At 44.1% G+C, this 14,889-nt stretch overlaps 2 protein-coding genes across 2 annotated transcripts; both read right to left on the bottom strand.

Annotated features, from left to right (window-relative positions):
• Positions 1-1,824: 1,824 nt before the first annotated feature.
• On the bottom strand, positions 1,825-12,206 carry CMTM3 (CKLF like MARVEL transmembrane domain containing 3). Its single transcript, XM_015873983.2, has 5 exons — positions 12,031-12,206; positions 6,901-7,056; positions 5,427-5,522; positions 4,570-4,687; positions 1,825-3,466 (listed from the first exon to the last, which is right to left on the bottom strand). Exons 1-5 carry the CDS (start codon positions 12,136-12,138, stop codon positions 3,438-3,440), a joined length of 507 nt encoding a protein of 168 aa, XP_015729469.1. The 5' UTR covers positions 12,139-12,206; the 3' UTR covers positions 1,825-3,437.
• Positions 12,207-12,501: 295 nt separating this feature from the next.
• LOC107319289 (chemokine-like factor) lies at positions 12,502-14,877 on the bottom strand. Its single transcript, XM_032447032.1, has 3 exons — positions 14,651-14,877; positions 14,305-14,400; positions 12,502-12,847 (listed from the first exon to the last, which is right to left on the bottom strand). Exons 1-3 carry the CDS (start codon positions 14,735-14,737, stop codon positions 12,743-12,745), a joined length of 288 nt encoding a protein of 95 aa, XP_032302923.1. The 5' UTR covers positions 14,738-14,877; the 3' UTR covers positions 12,502-12,742.
• Between the last annotated feature and the right edge of the window lie 12 nt (positions 14,878-14,889).

The following is a 14,889-nucleotide window of genomic DNA, read 5'->3' on the forward strand; positions in this document are numbered from 1 at the left end:
ATGTAATCTCTTTGTTTTACCTTCTAAGTTGTACACAGCATTCAGAGTACTGTGACACCTTCCAGTAAAGGGCTGATCTGTGATGCAGTGAAGGTTGGTGTGCTTTATTTTTTTAAGCAGTTCTTTTTATTTAGAAAAAGCAAGAGGTGCTTGCACCCCAACTTTTAGGCCAGTACTCCTCATAAAAAGGAGTCCCACATATTTTATAAGAAGACTCATATTCTCAGTGCTTACATAAATTTCTTGTGCTTCCTTGATATAAGCTCAAAAGGAGTTGAAAGGCTTGCTAGGCAAATCATACCTAAAAATATAAGACGATACATCCCTTGTCTTTGCTTTTAGGGGACTGTTTGCATCCTAATTGTTGAAGTCACTTTTTTAATCTCTCAAAAGTCAAAGTTATAAGCTATGTGTTAGAAGGTTTATCTGAGCCTACCAGCATTACGTATGCCTTGTTTTATTTACACATTTTAGAAGTGTAGGTGGCAAAAACGTGCCATTACCAGTATCTGGTTTCAAGTACACTCACTTCCTGATGCAGACTGCTGTTCTTTTTCTAGCAGGGGAAGATGCAGCTGTAAAATATAGGCTTAGAAAATAGTACAGTGAACAAAAGCATAATGAATTAAAAACATCTGCTTGCTATGCCAAGCATTAAATAGTCGTCTGCTTTTAAGCACACCAGGCTGCTGAAAACATGCTTCTCAGACCACGTGGACTGAGATGTATCACTTAGTAGTACCTTGGAAATTATTTTGTTAACTGGAAATGTGAGGCTTTCAGGGCTTTGAAGAACACAGGTGAAAAGCAGCCTGAAGTGCAGTAACATACATCGTGTGCACAGGATATCAGAGCCTCTGAATTGAAGGGTGTTGGGTAAGGTCTTCTGTTTTCAGGTTTCACTACTGCTGAGTGCTGTTCAGCAAGCACAGAAAGTCAGAATGGAAATGTTGAGTCCTAGTTGTAATGAAGGCATACATCAACCTGTGCACTTCTGCGAACAGCTCCTGTTTGGAATGAGTGCTATTGAAGAGATGATGCTGCTGGCACACAAAAACTAAGACCACACACCGCAGGTGTAACGTTTGGCTTGTGTGAAGAGTCTGGAGTTATAGAGTGCTGCCATTCCTTTTCATCTTTATAGTCTAGAAAACAAGCCAGGCAAAAACCAGGCAGACTTACCTCAGCCATCTACAGGACTTTAAAGTATTGGCTTTAAAGGAATTATTGTTAATTGCATTTTCTTTTCTGAAATGCTGTTCATAAAATACCCAAATGTATTTTATTTCAATCGTGGGAATAGATCTTTGTATTTAAAAGGCTGGAATCAAGCAGCCACTTGACCCTGGGAGAGCTAACTGCTTAGAAATAAATGAAATCATCGAACACTTGAATTGTCTGAACAGGCAATTCAACACATGCCTGATGCAGCCCTGAAACAACTAGTGAGCAAGCTTGCTTTTTTCTGTTGATTCTGAGTATTCTGATGTGTAAATTTAACAAGCTTTTCCAGTGATTGTGTGTCTATTAAGGGTAAACCCAAAGGGGAACCTTATTTTACAGTGTTGTTTTTTGCCAAATAAGGTCACTTATATATCCGATGCCTACTAAATGTGCTAAAAGTAATGCTTGGTTATTGCTTATTATTTGTTTAAGTAAGGATGAAGATTCTCCTTGCAAAATGTGTAACCATGTGTGATCGGTGGTCATTGCTGTCCTCTGCACCCCCAGAACGCAGTGTCCTTTGTGTCAGAGTTGCCTGACATAATATTATTCCCACTGGTCAGAGGCAAGGATGAGATGTTTAAGTAAAGACACCCAACATTTCTATTAAAAGAGATTTAATCCAGCATGGTTTCTAAATATTAACCATGTATAAGCTTCTGGCTGTGGCATGCAGTACACTTAGAAATAAAAAAAAAAAATACAAATCAATTGAATATAAAAAGCTCAAATCCTGTGATGTCACAGTGAGTGTCAGTAAAACATGACAACAGAGAGGAAAGGAATGGAGGATTACAAACAAGAGAAGGTCCAATGAGCCCTTTTCAGAAAAGCAAAGATTATCACATTTGGAAGCAAACGTCTGGTCTGCTTTTATTCCTTCAGTGGTCTGAGAACAGGAGTTGTAGAAGCTGCCTGGTAGACATCTCCAGATCTGGCCAGCACCTTCCCAAGCACCAGACACCGTCAGGTACCGTGTTTTCGCCTGTTAGCAGCCAGCTGCCAGCAGGGAATTGGAACCCAAGCAATCGTTCTGTTCCAGATGAAATCTGCTTTTGCTATTTTAGCTCGGTTTTCATTTATTGTTAGTACCATCTGCTCTCATTTTATTTATTTATTTTTTAAGCAAAATGTTCTGCGATATTATTTTGATGCATACAGGTTTCTTTGAAACATACCTGATGCCATATATGAGAAGCATGCCATGCTGTTAGAGTTACTTCTTCACAGTGGGAAGGAGATTGTCCTCTGGAGGTCCAGGTATCCTGAGTTTTTCAAATACAATCATCTGCTTTGCGGACCCAGCAGAGCAAATACAGCGCTAATTCGCATTGGAGGACCAATGTTGGCAAGATAGAGCATGAGATCAGACAGTGACGCCTTGCATGCAAACATGTGCAAGCTCTGATAGGCACATAGTGTGGCTGGGTGGTACTTGGCAAGCCTTCCTTACCTGTATGTGCAAATGCACACATAGAAGGGCTTCCACAACAATGGTAGGAAGGGGCTGGTAAGATTCCTCTTCTGTTCTACCACGTATCTGTGGTGAAACTGCAGAAGATGAGAACGTGAGCCCATCCAGGCAGCTTAAAAAGTGATAATGTCTGACGAGGCACCATTACACTTCTGAGATTTATGTTTGCTGCTCATTTCCAGTTGTTACTTGTTATCAGCATCTAGGCAGTAGATACTGACGTACTGAAACCAACTATAATCGATGCCTTGATGTGGTTGAGATAGTGGAATGCTCAGACTTGAGATGAATGTTGTTATTTAATTGAGAAAAATATAAGTGAAATAGAGGCATTCTGGGCCTCTTTTCTTTGGCACAGCAAGAAGTATTAAAGCTATAAGTGTTAAAGACTTGGAATTAAGAAAGCATGTTAAAAGCTCTGCTATAAGTTTAAAATACTGTGTTCCCATTCACTCAGCACATTGTGTGCTGAACGACAAAGGGTGGTTTGGATGCAGACCTCTAGCAGGTAGAAGCCTTAGTTCTGCATTGTAAATCCTTATTTCTGGAAGAGTTTAATGGTATTGGGAATGGCTCCCTTTGTCACATCACTGCCCTATGCTTTGGTGACTCCGTAAACAGTGAAGTTGAAAGAGGATATTGAGGCTGAAGTAAAAGAGATGTTTCAATTGGCAGTGCATTCAGCAGAGAGGAAAGTGCTCGATTATCTTCCCTTCACACTCGGCTGGTGTTTGTTTTTTCAGTCTGAGTCAGAATCGGAGTCCTCATCTGAAATTTGAAACAAACCAAATAAAACACAATAATGAGAACAAATTGGAAATTGGAGCAGCTTTAGCTCTTGCTGAGAGAGACCTGCTGCTCCTCTGTGGGTGCCTGCTTGGAAGGATGTGGCGTATTTAGGGGGAGTTTCTAATGTGCCAGTTCTGAATAACCCACTAATACAGCTTTAAAGGACATTTCAAAGGACTTGATGGCAAAAATGCTCCTGGGGGGCACTTGGACAGCAGCAACATAGACAACGGTTCCAATGAAAGAAGTTGCAAAGATACTCCTGTTAGTGTGACCACTGAGAGGAAGCCTGCTCACAATGTGCTTCCTGTACTGAAGTATTGCTGTTGTGATGTGGGTCATGGTTACGCACTGCCAGTTAAACAGATCTGAAAGCCAGAAGCTCTGGGGCATTAAGAAATCCCCATGGGCAGGTAGAAATGCATCTTGCCCAAGTATGAGACTCAGCTTGCAAGAAGCAAGAGAATTCTGCCCCCTGTTGTTGAGAGCCATGGAATGAATGTGGTTTTGTGCTGGAGGAACAATGTTGCAGGGCAGAACTCCTTCATGGTCTCATCCTCAACACAGCTGTGTGACTACATGTACATAAGTTCAAAAGTTTCTCTCTCTATCTCCAGGCCGGTAACATTCTAACTTCAGTCTGATTTTATACCCTAATCACCTGATCTTGTTTTGAGGCTGTTTCAGATTGTGGGGCTGAATGGTTTTTAAACTTTTTAACAGTCTGTTTCCTATGATCTGTTCCTTTAAGTCATCTTTCACAAAAATCTATGCTGCAAAGTAACTTCTATAATTGGATTTAGGAGGTGTTCAAAGTGAGATGGCACACAACTCTGAGAAACTAAATCTCAAATTCTTGGCTTGTGAGGATCTTAATAAATCATGCAAATTCTAGTTCTTCTGGTTAATACTGAGGACCTTCATAATTAGGCTTAGTCAAATATTCAGTTGAAAACTTAGTACTAAGTGTTGGTAGCTGAGAATAGAAACTGTTGCTGTTTGAGTGCTCTTGCTGTCACACCAAGGGTGAAATAGAGAAGAATCACATTTCATGCTTGTATGACCAGAAGGATTTTACCTACCTTCTGACTTGCGCCTTTCATGGGCCTCAGAACTGCCTTGCTTGAGAAAAGTAACCAGGTCATTGAATGTTATGTAGAAATCGATAGCGTACACTATTGTGGCTATAAATCCAAACACCTAAAATGGCAAAATTAATGTGATCCTTAGCAACGTGTCTGTCAATGACAAACCAAATCAACCGAGTGACAAATTACAATAAGATCTTAATTTTAAAGTAGCGTATGATTTGGGATTGCTTGGTAAAGGTTGGTGGCTTACAGTAGTGGGTGTAGTTCTTCCTTAGCTTGTCATGTCTTTATGCAAATTTTATGATGCATAAATTATTGATGCCTAGAGTCAAGTTGCAACTGCAGAAGCTGTATCTTATTTCTGAATGCAAAATGCTGATAGTGAAGGCTCTCTCCTGCACAGACCATATACCAGAGGGTACAGTGATGACTGCTCTTGTTTCAACTTATCCAAGCAAAATTATGCACCTGAAGCACAAAGGTAAAACTGCTTATTTTGGACCATCCTTAGTAGTTGCATGTATTATTATTGCTGGTTTTGCTACGTTAGTTTTTTTTTGCAGGAACAGCTGAAGTTTATCTTTCCAGCACAGGTAGTGAAATTACAAATCAGAATAAGTGTTTTCCCAAAGTCGTGCCTTTAACTTTGAGCAGCAGAGTTAGGATGAAAACAGCTATTTGTTGATTCAGAACCCATTTTCCTAAATAACTGAACACTATTCCCTGCTTTTTTAAGGCAAATTCTTCACTTTTTAATTGAAGAAGTGTTTACTAATGGCAGTAGAGTCAAAATTTGTTCTGACACAGTTCACCAAAACGATTTAAGAGGAATGCTGACATCTACTTACTCCTGCTGCTTTGGATGCTCCATCACTGTATTTTGAGACAGCAGCAATTGAAATGGCAAAGTAAATAACAGCAGCAGTGACACAGCGCAGGAAATCCTGTAAAATAAGCAATGTGACAGCATCAGATCAGTCATATAATTCCAACACGTATAATCCTCTGAGAATCACTTGAGAATCTGTAAGCCTTTGGTGCTATGTCACTGGACTTGCCTGATGCTGGAACGTGACTGCAGCACGGTACTTTGTAGTAAATGAACTGTTCATCTGGGAAATATTTCTATGTGAAATATGATTGAAATCTTGGCATTAGCTCCTGAGAGCGCAGCTCTGCTGGGCAGGAGCCATGTCCTGTACCACATGGAGTGATGTGCTGGAGCAGCCTTATCTGTGAGCTGTTCAATAAAGGAAGAACTGTGATTCATAGGGCAGGTGTAAATTATGTGAGCTGAAAGAACGGTATCTTGACCTCTGTTCATAATTGGATCTTCTGCGTTCTCAGGGCAGATGGACAGATAAGATACCAACTCAGAAGACAAATCCTACAAGAAACTTGATTAGTCTGGAGTTAGTGAGGTCAGTTATGCCCGTTCTGCGGCTGGAGTGTATTGTGGTAATGGAGATAATAAATAAACATACAAATGCTTTTGTTCTTAGTTTTGTATGATGAAATTGAAGTTACCATTTTAAAAGCAGGCAAACTCTCATAGTCACTACTATTGTTTTATCTACCAAGGGTCTCCCTAGTGCTGTTTTTGTTGATTGAGAGCACTAATTCAAATCTCACTAGGATGAACTCTTGTAGAGATGTACCAAAGAGAGAGCCCAGTTTGACATTAGTGATTTATTTACTTTCAAAGAATGTGTATTGCTAAATTAATGCTTCCTCTATGTGGCATTTTTGAAGCAGCAGAGACATCCAGTGGTCACTGGGCAGTAATTACCTGCAACTGCAAATGCAAAGACGTCCTAAAGAGCAGCCAGTGATTGTGTGAGTGAGCATCCCTCTGCCAGCAAGAGCAGCAGAACGTCCCCACTTAACACCAGTAGTCTGTCTGCATGTGAGTATCTAAATTCATGTGAATATCTGCATCTAAACAGTTTTTATGTGAGATTGTTAAAACAGTCAAGTCTATGCCTCACTTCTGCTATGTGTAAGAGGAGCAGCATCGTTGAGACCTCAGCACTGGGCAGACTCAGGCTGATGTTGGCTGCTTCTGAAAACCATTTGCCAAGAATCAGGCATAAATCCTGTGCTCTAACTAAACAGAGCTGTGTGTCAACACCTTGAAAGCTACAGTATGTTGTAGAACGTGGTTTGAAGAGTGCTTTGGGACCTTTTGAATGAAAGGTAATATGGACAAATGTCTCATCAGGAGGTGAAGCTATTAGCAGACAGACTGAACTCCGGTATAGTCCCTTTTCTGAAGTTATACTGTACAATTAAATCTGTGATTATATTTCATATTTCACTTACTGTCAAAGGCCAGTAGAGTCCTTTAAACTTCTCATTAAGTTTAGAGGCATAGGCAAAAAGAAGAAACAGTGCCAGCAGAAATTCTAGGAGTGGTGCCGTCATGAATGCGGAAGCTGAAGATGCAATATAGCAGATAAAGATGATAAATGACAGCACCTGGAGTAAAAGGAAAACACTCATTATTCGCATGGAATGGCAGAGCCTCAGGCAGCTGAGCAGCTTTGAAGTGTTATTGGGCTGATGACGGCATATCTTGCTTCATCATACATTTTTTTGCACAGAATGAATTTTCTTGTTTGGTGAGGAATATGTCTGAGGTCACGTCATTTATTTCAGCCTGTGTGCAATTGGCTTTCCAGACAGCTTGGTAGATTTTCACTTCTCTGAGTCAATAATTTGTTCTGGATTGTAAACAACTCTTGACAACATCATTCTGAAAATGAAGTGGAACTTTGCCAAGCAGCAAGAGCTTTGAGCCTTCAGCCATGACAGTTCTCATTTGAAATGCAAATCATTGCTCAGATACCCGAAGTAACTCATTTCTAATCATCTTAGAGTAGAAAGAAATCACATCTACTACTAATGGATAAAAGAAACTGGAGTTATTCTGTGTTTCTCTATCTTTGGTTCCAGTTTCTCAGTGTAGACAACTGTTTTAGAGAGTAATAGTAGAGCTACCCCCTGTAGATCTTTTATCTCCATAATTGTTTCTAACGCCAGAAAATAATAATAAAAAAGAATTCAATTGAAATACCATTAATATGTTATTTATGGTTCAAAGTATTTCTACAATGGGAAAAATGCACTTTCACCTGAACCAGGCAGTACCGGAGCACTGTGCTGCTCTTCTGGTTATCACCAGCTTCTGTATTTCTGTGTGAAGATGGAAGGTGAGGGGACTGGGGCAAAACTGAACAAAGTTTTCCGGTCCAGTACTTTGAGTTGGTGACCTCGAAGAGACTCCAGTTCTGCTGTCTCATGTAGGTACCATGTTAGACAGCGCTTTATGCGGCTGTAGTTATGTGCTAACTTACACCTGGACTGCTGTATCCAGCCTTTCCTTTTGGAGGCATGTTTCAGCTTTAGGTGCTCAGAGATGGTTTTGGTTGCCATAACGGTAGGTATTGTTTGAGGACTATATTAGGAGGACTTTAATTCTAAATTGGGATGCTTCACACACTCTCGCTCATCTGATCTTAAAAACAGACATACTTTTTCCCCAGATGGCACCTTGGAAAGCAGATATGGCTTCCTGAATAGTGTAAATGTTCCAGTTGAGATGATCAGTATATTTGCTTCATCGAATTTCAGAACTATGGCTTTTTGTCATTGCTGCTGCTGTGTGTTCCTGTTGGAGCATCACCTGTACCTCTATGAATATCCATATTACCCTTGAGAGGTAAGATTCAAATTGCTCCTGTAAGTCACTCAGCCCTTGAATACACAAAAGAATCCGTTTATGTGCAGGGGGCAAATAAGCAGTTCAGTCCTGCTGAAGTGATTTGTTAATGTAAGGAATTAACAAGTTTTTGTTCTAAATGCTGGAAATAGCAGTCAGTTCTTGACCAGGATGACAATGACTGAAGTGTATTGTTTTGATTCATTAGGACTGGGTGGTGAAACTTTGAGAGGATGTGACATTTTTAGTAAGAAACTATATTTATCTTGTAATGGGAACAATGCATAAGCCTTTGTTAAGCTGCAAGAAACTGGTCTGCATCAGGGTAGATGTTTTCTGTTAATATTTATCCTGCTATTTGCCTGTTGTTTTCATACTCTTTGCAGCCTTACCAGAGTTCTCATACAGCAGAGGTAACTCACTGATGTATTCTGCATGGGGGGAGTGATGTTTTGTCAGCTGTATTAATTTGTATTCACACTGTGAGATTTCTTTTGCCCCGGGAGTTGCATCCTTTGAGAGCAGTTCAGGAGCCCGAGCTGTTCCTGCTGCTGAGGTGAGTGTGGCTGTGGCTGCCTTTGCCATGGAGCAGTATTTGGATGCAGAGAGTTCCTGTTCAGCAAACAGCAGAACAGGAGCCATTGGCAATGGTGTTACAAAAAGCCCCCATCAAAATGAGGCCTGAGTTTGTTTGTTTGTGGGGGATTTGAACATGCATAATGGAAACAAAAAATGGCAATTAAAAATTAGTTCTTCTTAAGGGAACTTCATTGGTATTGCATTTCAAAAAAAGCTGCTTTCTCCCATGTAACAATTACTTGATATTGTGTTCCTCGGCTTCTTAAGCTGGCCAGCCACTGGGAAGGCACTTCATCATATAACCAGCCTTCAGTTTAAGGTATAAAATGCAGTTAGTTCCAACAATTAAAGCAGTGTGCTCTGTAGGGGAGGACTGCTGCAATGCTGAGGTCACAGGCAGGACATGTGAAGGCGTTTGCCTTCCCTGCACACAAAGAACAGACCCAGTGCAGCCCATGGGGGATGACATGGATGCCAGGAAACAGCTGACATCATTATGCACTGCTACACACACCCTGCTGTGCTCCTCTCACTGCTGACGGCTAAATGTGCACTGCTTGGAGAATAACAGGTTGGCTCAGATATTTTAGAAGTGGCTAATGGTGATGTCTTCTGGACAGCAGTGTGTTCTGTTGTTTGCTGGTAGAGAGAAATGTCTTAGTGCCTTTGCCATTCAGTTACCCCTCCATTGCACTCCTGGTGCAGGTGAAGCTCTCAGTGCCCCAGTGTAGCAGTAGAGATGGCAGGTTGCAGCCCAGGGGCTAAGGGGGGCTGCAAGGAGGCTGTGTGTAGAGCAGGGAGGTTTTGGTTGTGAAGTGCAGTTCAGAGAAGACTGAAAGGAGAAAAGACAGACAGGAAAAAAAGAACAGGCACAGTGATTTCTATATTGTGCTACACAGGACAACCTCATGTGTTCACACTATATTTTATTAGGAACTGTAAAAGTGCTTTGGTGGAGGAAGAGAGTGTGGATGGTATGCTGACCTTTAGAACAGCACCTTGAGTGTTTTTAGGGAAAACAAACAGCTGAAGGCAAGGGTTTTAAAGTGCACGGAAGAAATAATGGCATGAGAAAGGAATAGAAAGGGGAGAGAGGGAAAAGAAGGGAAAAAAGGAACCTCGTCAGAGAGAGCAAGGATTAGAAAGCAGAGGAGCCAGACGGGAAGAGTAAACAGCAGCAGGAGAGACAGCAAAGCATTCGTGTGCGTTTGTTTGATGTTACTGCTGCTTGGTGGCAGCCTGGCTGTCCCAGATGGAATAAAGAATTCATAGGAAGATCAAAATAACTTCCTTCTCTGAATAACATTTGGGAATGTAATTAAGCTTTGAGCAGCAATCAGCTTCATCAGCAGCATAACTTGTTCCAGAGGAAGAGCCAGAATGCCCAGTGCTGGTGGCCCACAGGGTGCCATGAAGAACTGCACCCCAACACTGCGAACATCCACTTTCAATTCATAGCCAAGTGTACCTCGCTGCTACACTCTTAAAAAGCTGCCCTCAGCCCCAGCAGGGCAGCCCTGGGCCGCTTGAGTTTCTGTCCTAGTATTCTGCCAAGGCTGAAGGCTTTCCTTCCCAAAGGAAGTCTAGGTTGTCCTCTCTGTATATCAGGACCTCAAGTAAGCAAGAAAGGGAACAGGAATGGTTGAATGGCCGCTGTCTTAAACAACAGCAGACTGTCTGAGGTGTGGTGAAATATGACAGCTGAACTGATCGTATGCTGGCCCTTGTGTTGGACAAAACAAAGCAGTGTAATGAAGTGACTCCCACTGAGCAGACTGCTGCTGAGGTCACTGGGCTGAAGGAATTTGCCAACTTTTGTTCCCTTTCAGCCACAGACTGAAAAGGAGAAGTAGAACCCTCCACCCCAGCCAAGATAGATCTGCAAGCTGCTTTCTTTGCTGGGGTGGGAGACATTTTTCAGAATGTGGTGGTTGCTTTTTTTTGATGTTGAAGAAAATCAAACGACGTGGTACTTGTTCAGCTGCACAAAGAACCCCTGATCTACCATGTGGGGATGCTGATAGCTGCGTGACTTTAAAGGCTGACAGATGAAGTGCGCTTCTTGTGACTCGCCAAGCTGCTGGGTAATAATGATGTATTCAGTAACAGTAATGAGAAGCCACAGATAAAAGAGACTGTTCAAAATCTGCACTTAGACGGAGCCCCACCCAACATCAGCACTGTGTTAAAGAGGAATCAGACATTCAAGACAAAAAATATGCAGTTAAAGCTGACACACACTTAAACTTGGTGGATTTAACGAGGACTCATATTTAAATATCTGGCCCCGTAGTTGTGTGCAGACTCCACTCATTCTGGGGTCTGTGGTTATCAGGGATTTCTCCTGGCCAAGCTGACACTTGCAGATGAAGTTCTGCTCCTCTGTGCTGTCCAGAGGGTTTGTCTGTGAGGCTGAGCAGCTCAGGCTGCTGCTTTGGGATGGGTCGGAGCTGCATCCCGTCCGCCCGGCCCTCAGGAAGCCCTGCTAGAGGGTAAGTGCCCTTGTGCCGGGGCGGAGCGGTTCGTATCACTATGAGGAAGCACAACCAACCAGCGCTTCCCTGTGGCAGTGGAAGGTGAGGGATCCCATGACTACAGCGGTATCCCTCAAATCTATCATCGTTTGGAGTTGTTACAAAGCCAGGCTGTGTGCAAGTTGTCGTTAACTGGCTGTGAGGTTGTATTCCGGTAAAAGTTGTAGTACGTAACCAAAGTACGTGCCAATAGGCAAAGAGGAACTGGGCTTTGCCATCTCCCGAGTGTGATTGTCAGCCGGGTGCCGAAGGAATGGGGCGGTGGGAGCTGCGGCGGTCGGGGCGTTCCCAGGGGAGCCGATGGCTGCGCCATGAGATCCGCAGCTCCACGGCCCCATCCCGGATTCGTTTGATTCATAAATAACCTCCTGCACAGGCGGGGATTCTCCTTCCCTCGCACGCGGTGCTGCTGCACGGCTCGGGCTTTCTAGTTCAAGTACGTGCAACGAAACCAGCCGTTCGGAACCGAGAAAAGGCTCCCGGGCAGTGGAAGCGTAACCTGCCCCGTGCTTTGGCTTCCACGCGCGCTGTGCCCGCCCGCCATTCCCGGCCTTCCATCGCTGCCGCTCTCCGCCCCGTCCCGACCCCAACCCTTACCGCCCCCTTACCGCCCCTTACCGCCTCGGCGAGCAGCAGCTGCCCCTTACGGGAGCACAGGAATTCCCGAGGAGGCAGCAGCGAGCGCAGCCCGGGCGGCGGCTCCGCGTTGTCCCCCGGCTCGTCCATGGCTGCGGGGGCTCGGCTGCGGGCTGCTCTTTTTTTCTTTCTTTTCTTTTTTTTTTTTTGAAGGAGGGAAGCGGAAATCGTGACACTGCGGAAACGTGAAAAAAAAACCCACAACCTTTCAGCATCCCCAAATGTGCAGCGGCTGCCCGGGGAGGGGCGGGGCGGCACCGCACTCCCCCGGCCCGGCCGCTCCCCGCCCCGAGCCGCTCCTGATGCGGCCGCGACTACGGTGGGACGGGACGGGACGGGACGGGACGGGCTCTGCGACCGCACAGCGGCACGGCCGGAGCTGCTGCTCGGCATGGGGCGGGTGCCAACTCGGAGCGCTGATACGGGAGTCATTTGCACTTTAAGTACACCGAGAATGTTCAAGAATGGACTTTTATTAAAGACAATTACGAAATCAGTTCTCTTACACACAGGACAATTCTCTGAAGTTTAAAACGGTGAGACTGAAACAGTGAAGTATCCATAAACATGAGAAAACTTGGGAGTAACATTTGCAAAATGCAGGAAGCTGAAAGGTGAACGTATGAAGATCCATTTATTTAACAAGCGAGCAGTAAAACAATGAAGGCACTTTCCTTTCACTGCAATGGAAGTCCTACTTTGCAGGAGCGTTCCTTTCCCTGGGCCTACTGATGCTAATCTTCTGGAAAAGAACAACGGCATCAACAACACACAGAACAAGCAACACAAGGCCGAACACCTGCAAAAGTAACAATCGTGCTGTTAGTTTCTGTCTTGTAGTGCAGTGACTCACCTCCCGTTCCTCAAAGCAGCAGTAATTACATCTCCCTGAGCTGGCCCTGCCTTAGATAGGTGTGATCTGAGAAGGCTGACAAATAACATCCTTATTTAAATCCCATCAACCCGTCAGACAGAAGTCTACAGCCCAGCTCTGATGTTCATCTGAGGAGCTGAAAGGAGGAGGTTCCTCCTTGAAAGTGAAGCCGAACCTGCATTATGCACAGCAGCACTTGGATCCAAAATGCAAACCCTGCTGTTACGACTGCCTCACTTACTTTTGGCCCAAAGTAAAGTCAGCATTTGCAGAAACAAACGTAGGAAGAGAACAACAGCGCTCCTCTCCTCAGCAGCTTTGAATTGAAAACGTATTTGGGATTGAAGAAATTATACACAAGTATTAAAAACACATTCAGGCAGGCAGCTGGAACAACATCTGCACAGTGACTGCACAGCTGACATCCTGGCTCTCACCTCACTGTGATCTCACACCTGGGTTTTTTATTCAAGCATTCCTTACAACTGCAGTATCCGATCAGCAGGAGGAGTTATAAGGCAGCATGGATGGTGGACTTCAAGGCAGCTCGTGCCCTAAGAACACCAGCCTGGGGGCAATTCTCTTTCTTTCAGCACTCAAAATGCCGCACATTCTGCCCAAACTTGTTCTCCAGGCTCCCTCCTTGCCTCCTGCTTTCAGCTTTAACTGCTGTTCATCCCACAACTGAGAAATGATTTCCCAGCAGTCACACAGTGCCCTGTTTTGCTCAGCTCCAGCTAACAACTGAGACACCAGCTGTGCTGACTCTGAAGCTGATGTTGAAAAACTCACAGGGCAAGTTCTCTGGGTGGGTTTTATTTCGTATTTTTTTTGGTTCCTCATCACATTTCAGCTTTGTTTGTATTTCAGGAAACTGAAGTTTCAATACTTTCTAAGCTGAGTTTCTCTGCTGGTCACATCAGTTTTTCTTTTAAGTAATAGCAATTGCTTAGGCCAGTGAACTGGTTTGATCACAAGCATGTGAACATCTTCACGGGGTGCAAAGACCTTCTGCACAGTTTGTCAAAGAAAATAATTAGCACATGCTCCACAAGGGAAATACCAGCAGGAACCTGTGCAAGAGCTGCCATGCTGTCAGTAAGAGAGCAGCGATTCCTTTCATATCCTGTGGCTAAACAGGACAGCAGGACATCATCCTACAGGACGTTACATCCTATAAGAGCTTTATCTTCTCCCACCCAGAACTGCAAGCTATGGAAGTAAGGGCAGAAGGCTTATAAAGGAGATAAACTAAACGTTCTGCTGGTCGACTGCTGGGTGTTTTCTTCCATAACAGAATTATTTTCACACTCATTCAAATGTAACTATACCGAATCGTGTCTGCTTTAAGAATCAAACCTCATTAATACACTCCTACTTACTCCTCCGGCCAGCGTCCCGTGGTTGGTTTTGATGATGAGTGCAAACAAGGCCACAATTAGGAGGAACAGAGCTGCAACCACCGAGTTGAAAATGTCCTGGAAGAAGGGAACGGAGGCACCATGATCACTGTAGGCACAGCAACGAACTGCTGTGCTGTGACAACGGGATTAAACTAAGAGAACCACGTTAGGCAAACGGTGCCACCCGGTGATTTGATGCAAAAGGAGCGACTGAACTTCCTCGTTTCATCTCTCTTCGCTTCTTGGGGTTATTTTTAGCTGTCTATACTTACATAGACGGAAACAAGGGGTACATTTCAATAAAAAAAGCAAAGTCCCCACTCACGGCCAGCGGCCAGAAGAGCCAGGTGAGCTTCTTGTCCAGCTTCAGCAGGTACAGCAGGAAGAACAGCAGCGTGATCAGCGCCTCCATCACCGCCAGCGCCGTGTAGGCTTCGTGCGAGCGGGAGGCAGCGAAGCAGAGGAAGGTCACAACCGCCACCACCTGCGGGAGCACAACGGGCCGCTACAGCCGGGCCACAACAGGGGGCCAAGGGGGCTCGGGCCGAACACTCCTACCATGCG

The sequence above is a fragment of the Coturnix japonica genome, chromosome 11 (assembly GCF_001577835.2).
Source record: "Coturnix japonica isolate 7356 chromosome 11, Coturnix japonica 2.1, whole genome shotgun sequence".
NCBI lineage: Eukaryota > Metazoa > Chordata > Aves > Galliformes > Phasianidae > Coturnix > Coturnix japonica.

What these genes read in the sequence shown, in the direction of transcription:
- CMTM3 (XM_015873983.2), bottom strand. Translation starts at nt 12,138, where the DNA reads ATGGACGAGCCGGGGGACAACGCGGAGCCGCCGCCCGGGCTGCGCTCG. An exon ending in GACTCTACTGGCCTTTGACA is followed by an intron (nt 5,523 to 6,900) that starts GTAAGTGAAATA and finishes CTTATTTTACAG; the next exon opens with GATTTCCTGCGCTGTGTCAC. An exon ending in TGAAAGGCGCAAGTCAGAAG is followed by an intron (nt 3,467 to 4,569) that starts GTAGGTAAAATC and finishes TTCAAATTTCAG; the next exon opens with ATGAGGACTCCGATTCTGAC.
- LOC107319289 (XM_032447032.1), bottom strand. Translation starts at nt 14,737, where the DNA reads ATGGAGGCGCTGATCACGCTGCTGTTCTTCCTGCTGTACCTGCTGAAG. An exon ending in GGCTCTTCTGGCCGCTGGCC is followed by an intron (nt 14,401 to 14,650) that starts GTGAGTGGGGAC and finishes CCCTTCTTCCAG; the next exon opens with GACATTTTCAACTCGGTGGT. An exon ending in ACGGGACGCTGGCCGGAGGA is followed by an intron (nt 12,848 to 14,304) that starts GTAAGTAGGAGT and finishes TTACTTTTGCAG; the next exon opens with GTGTTCGGCCTTGTGTTGCT.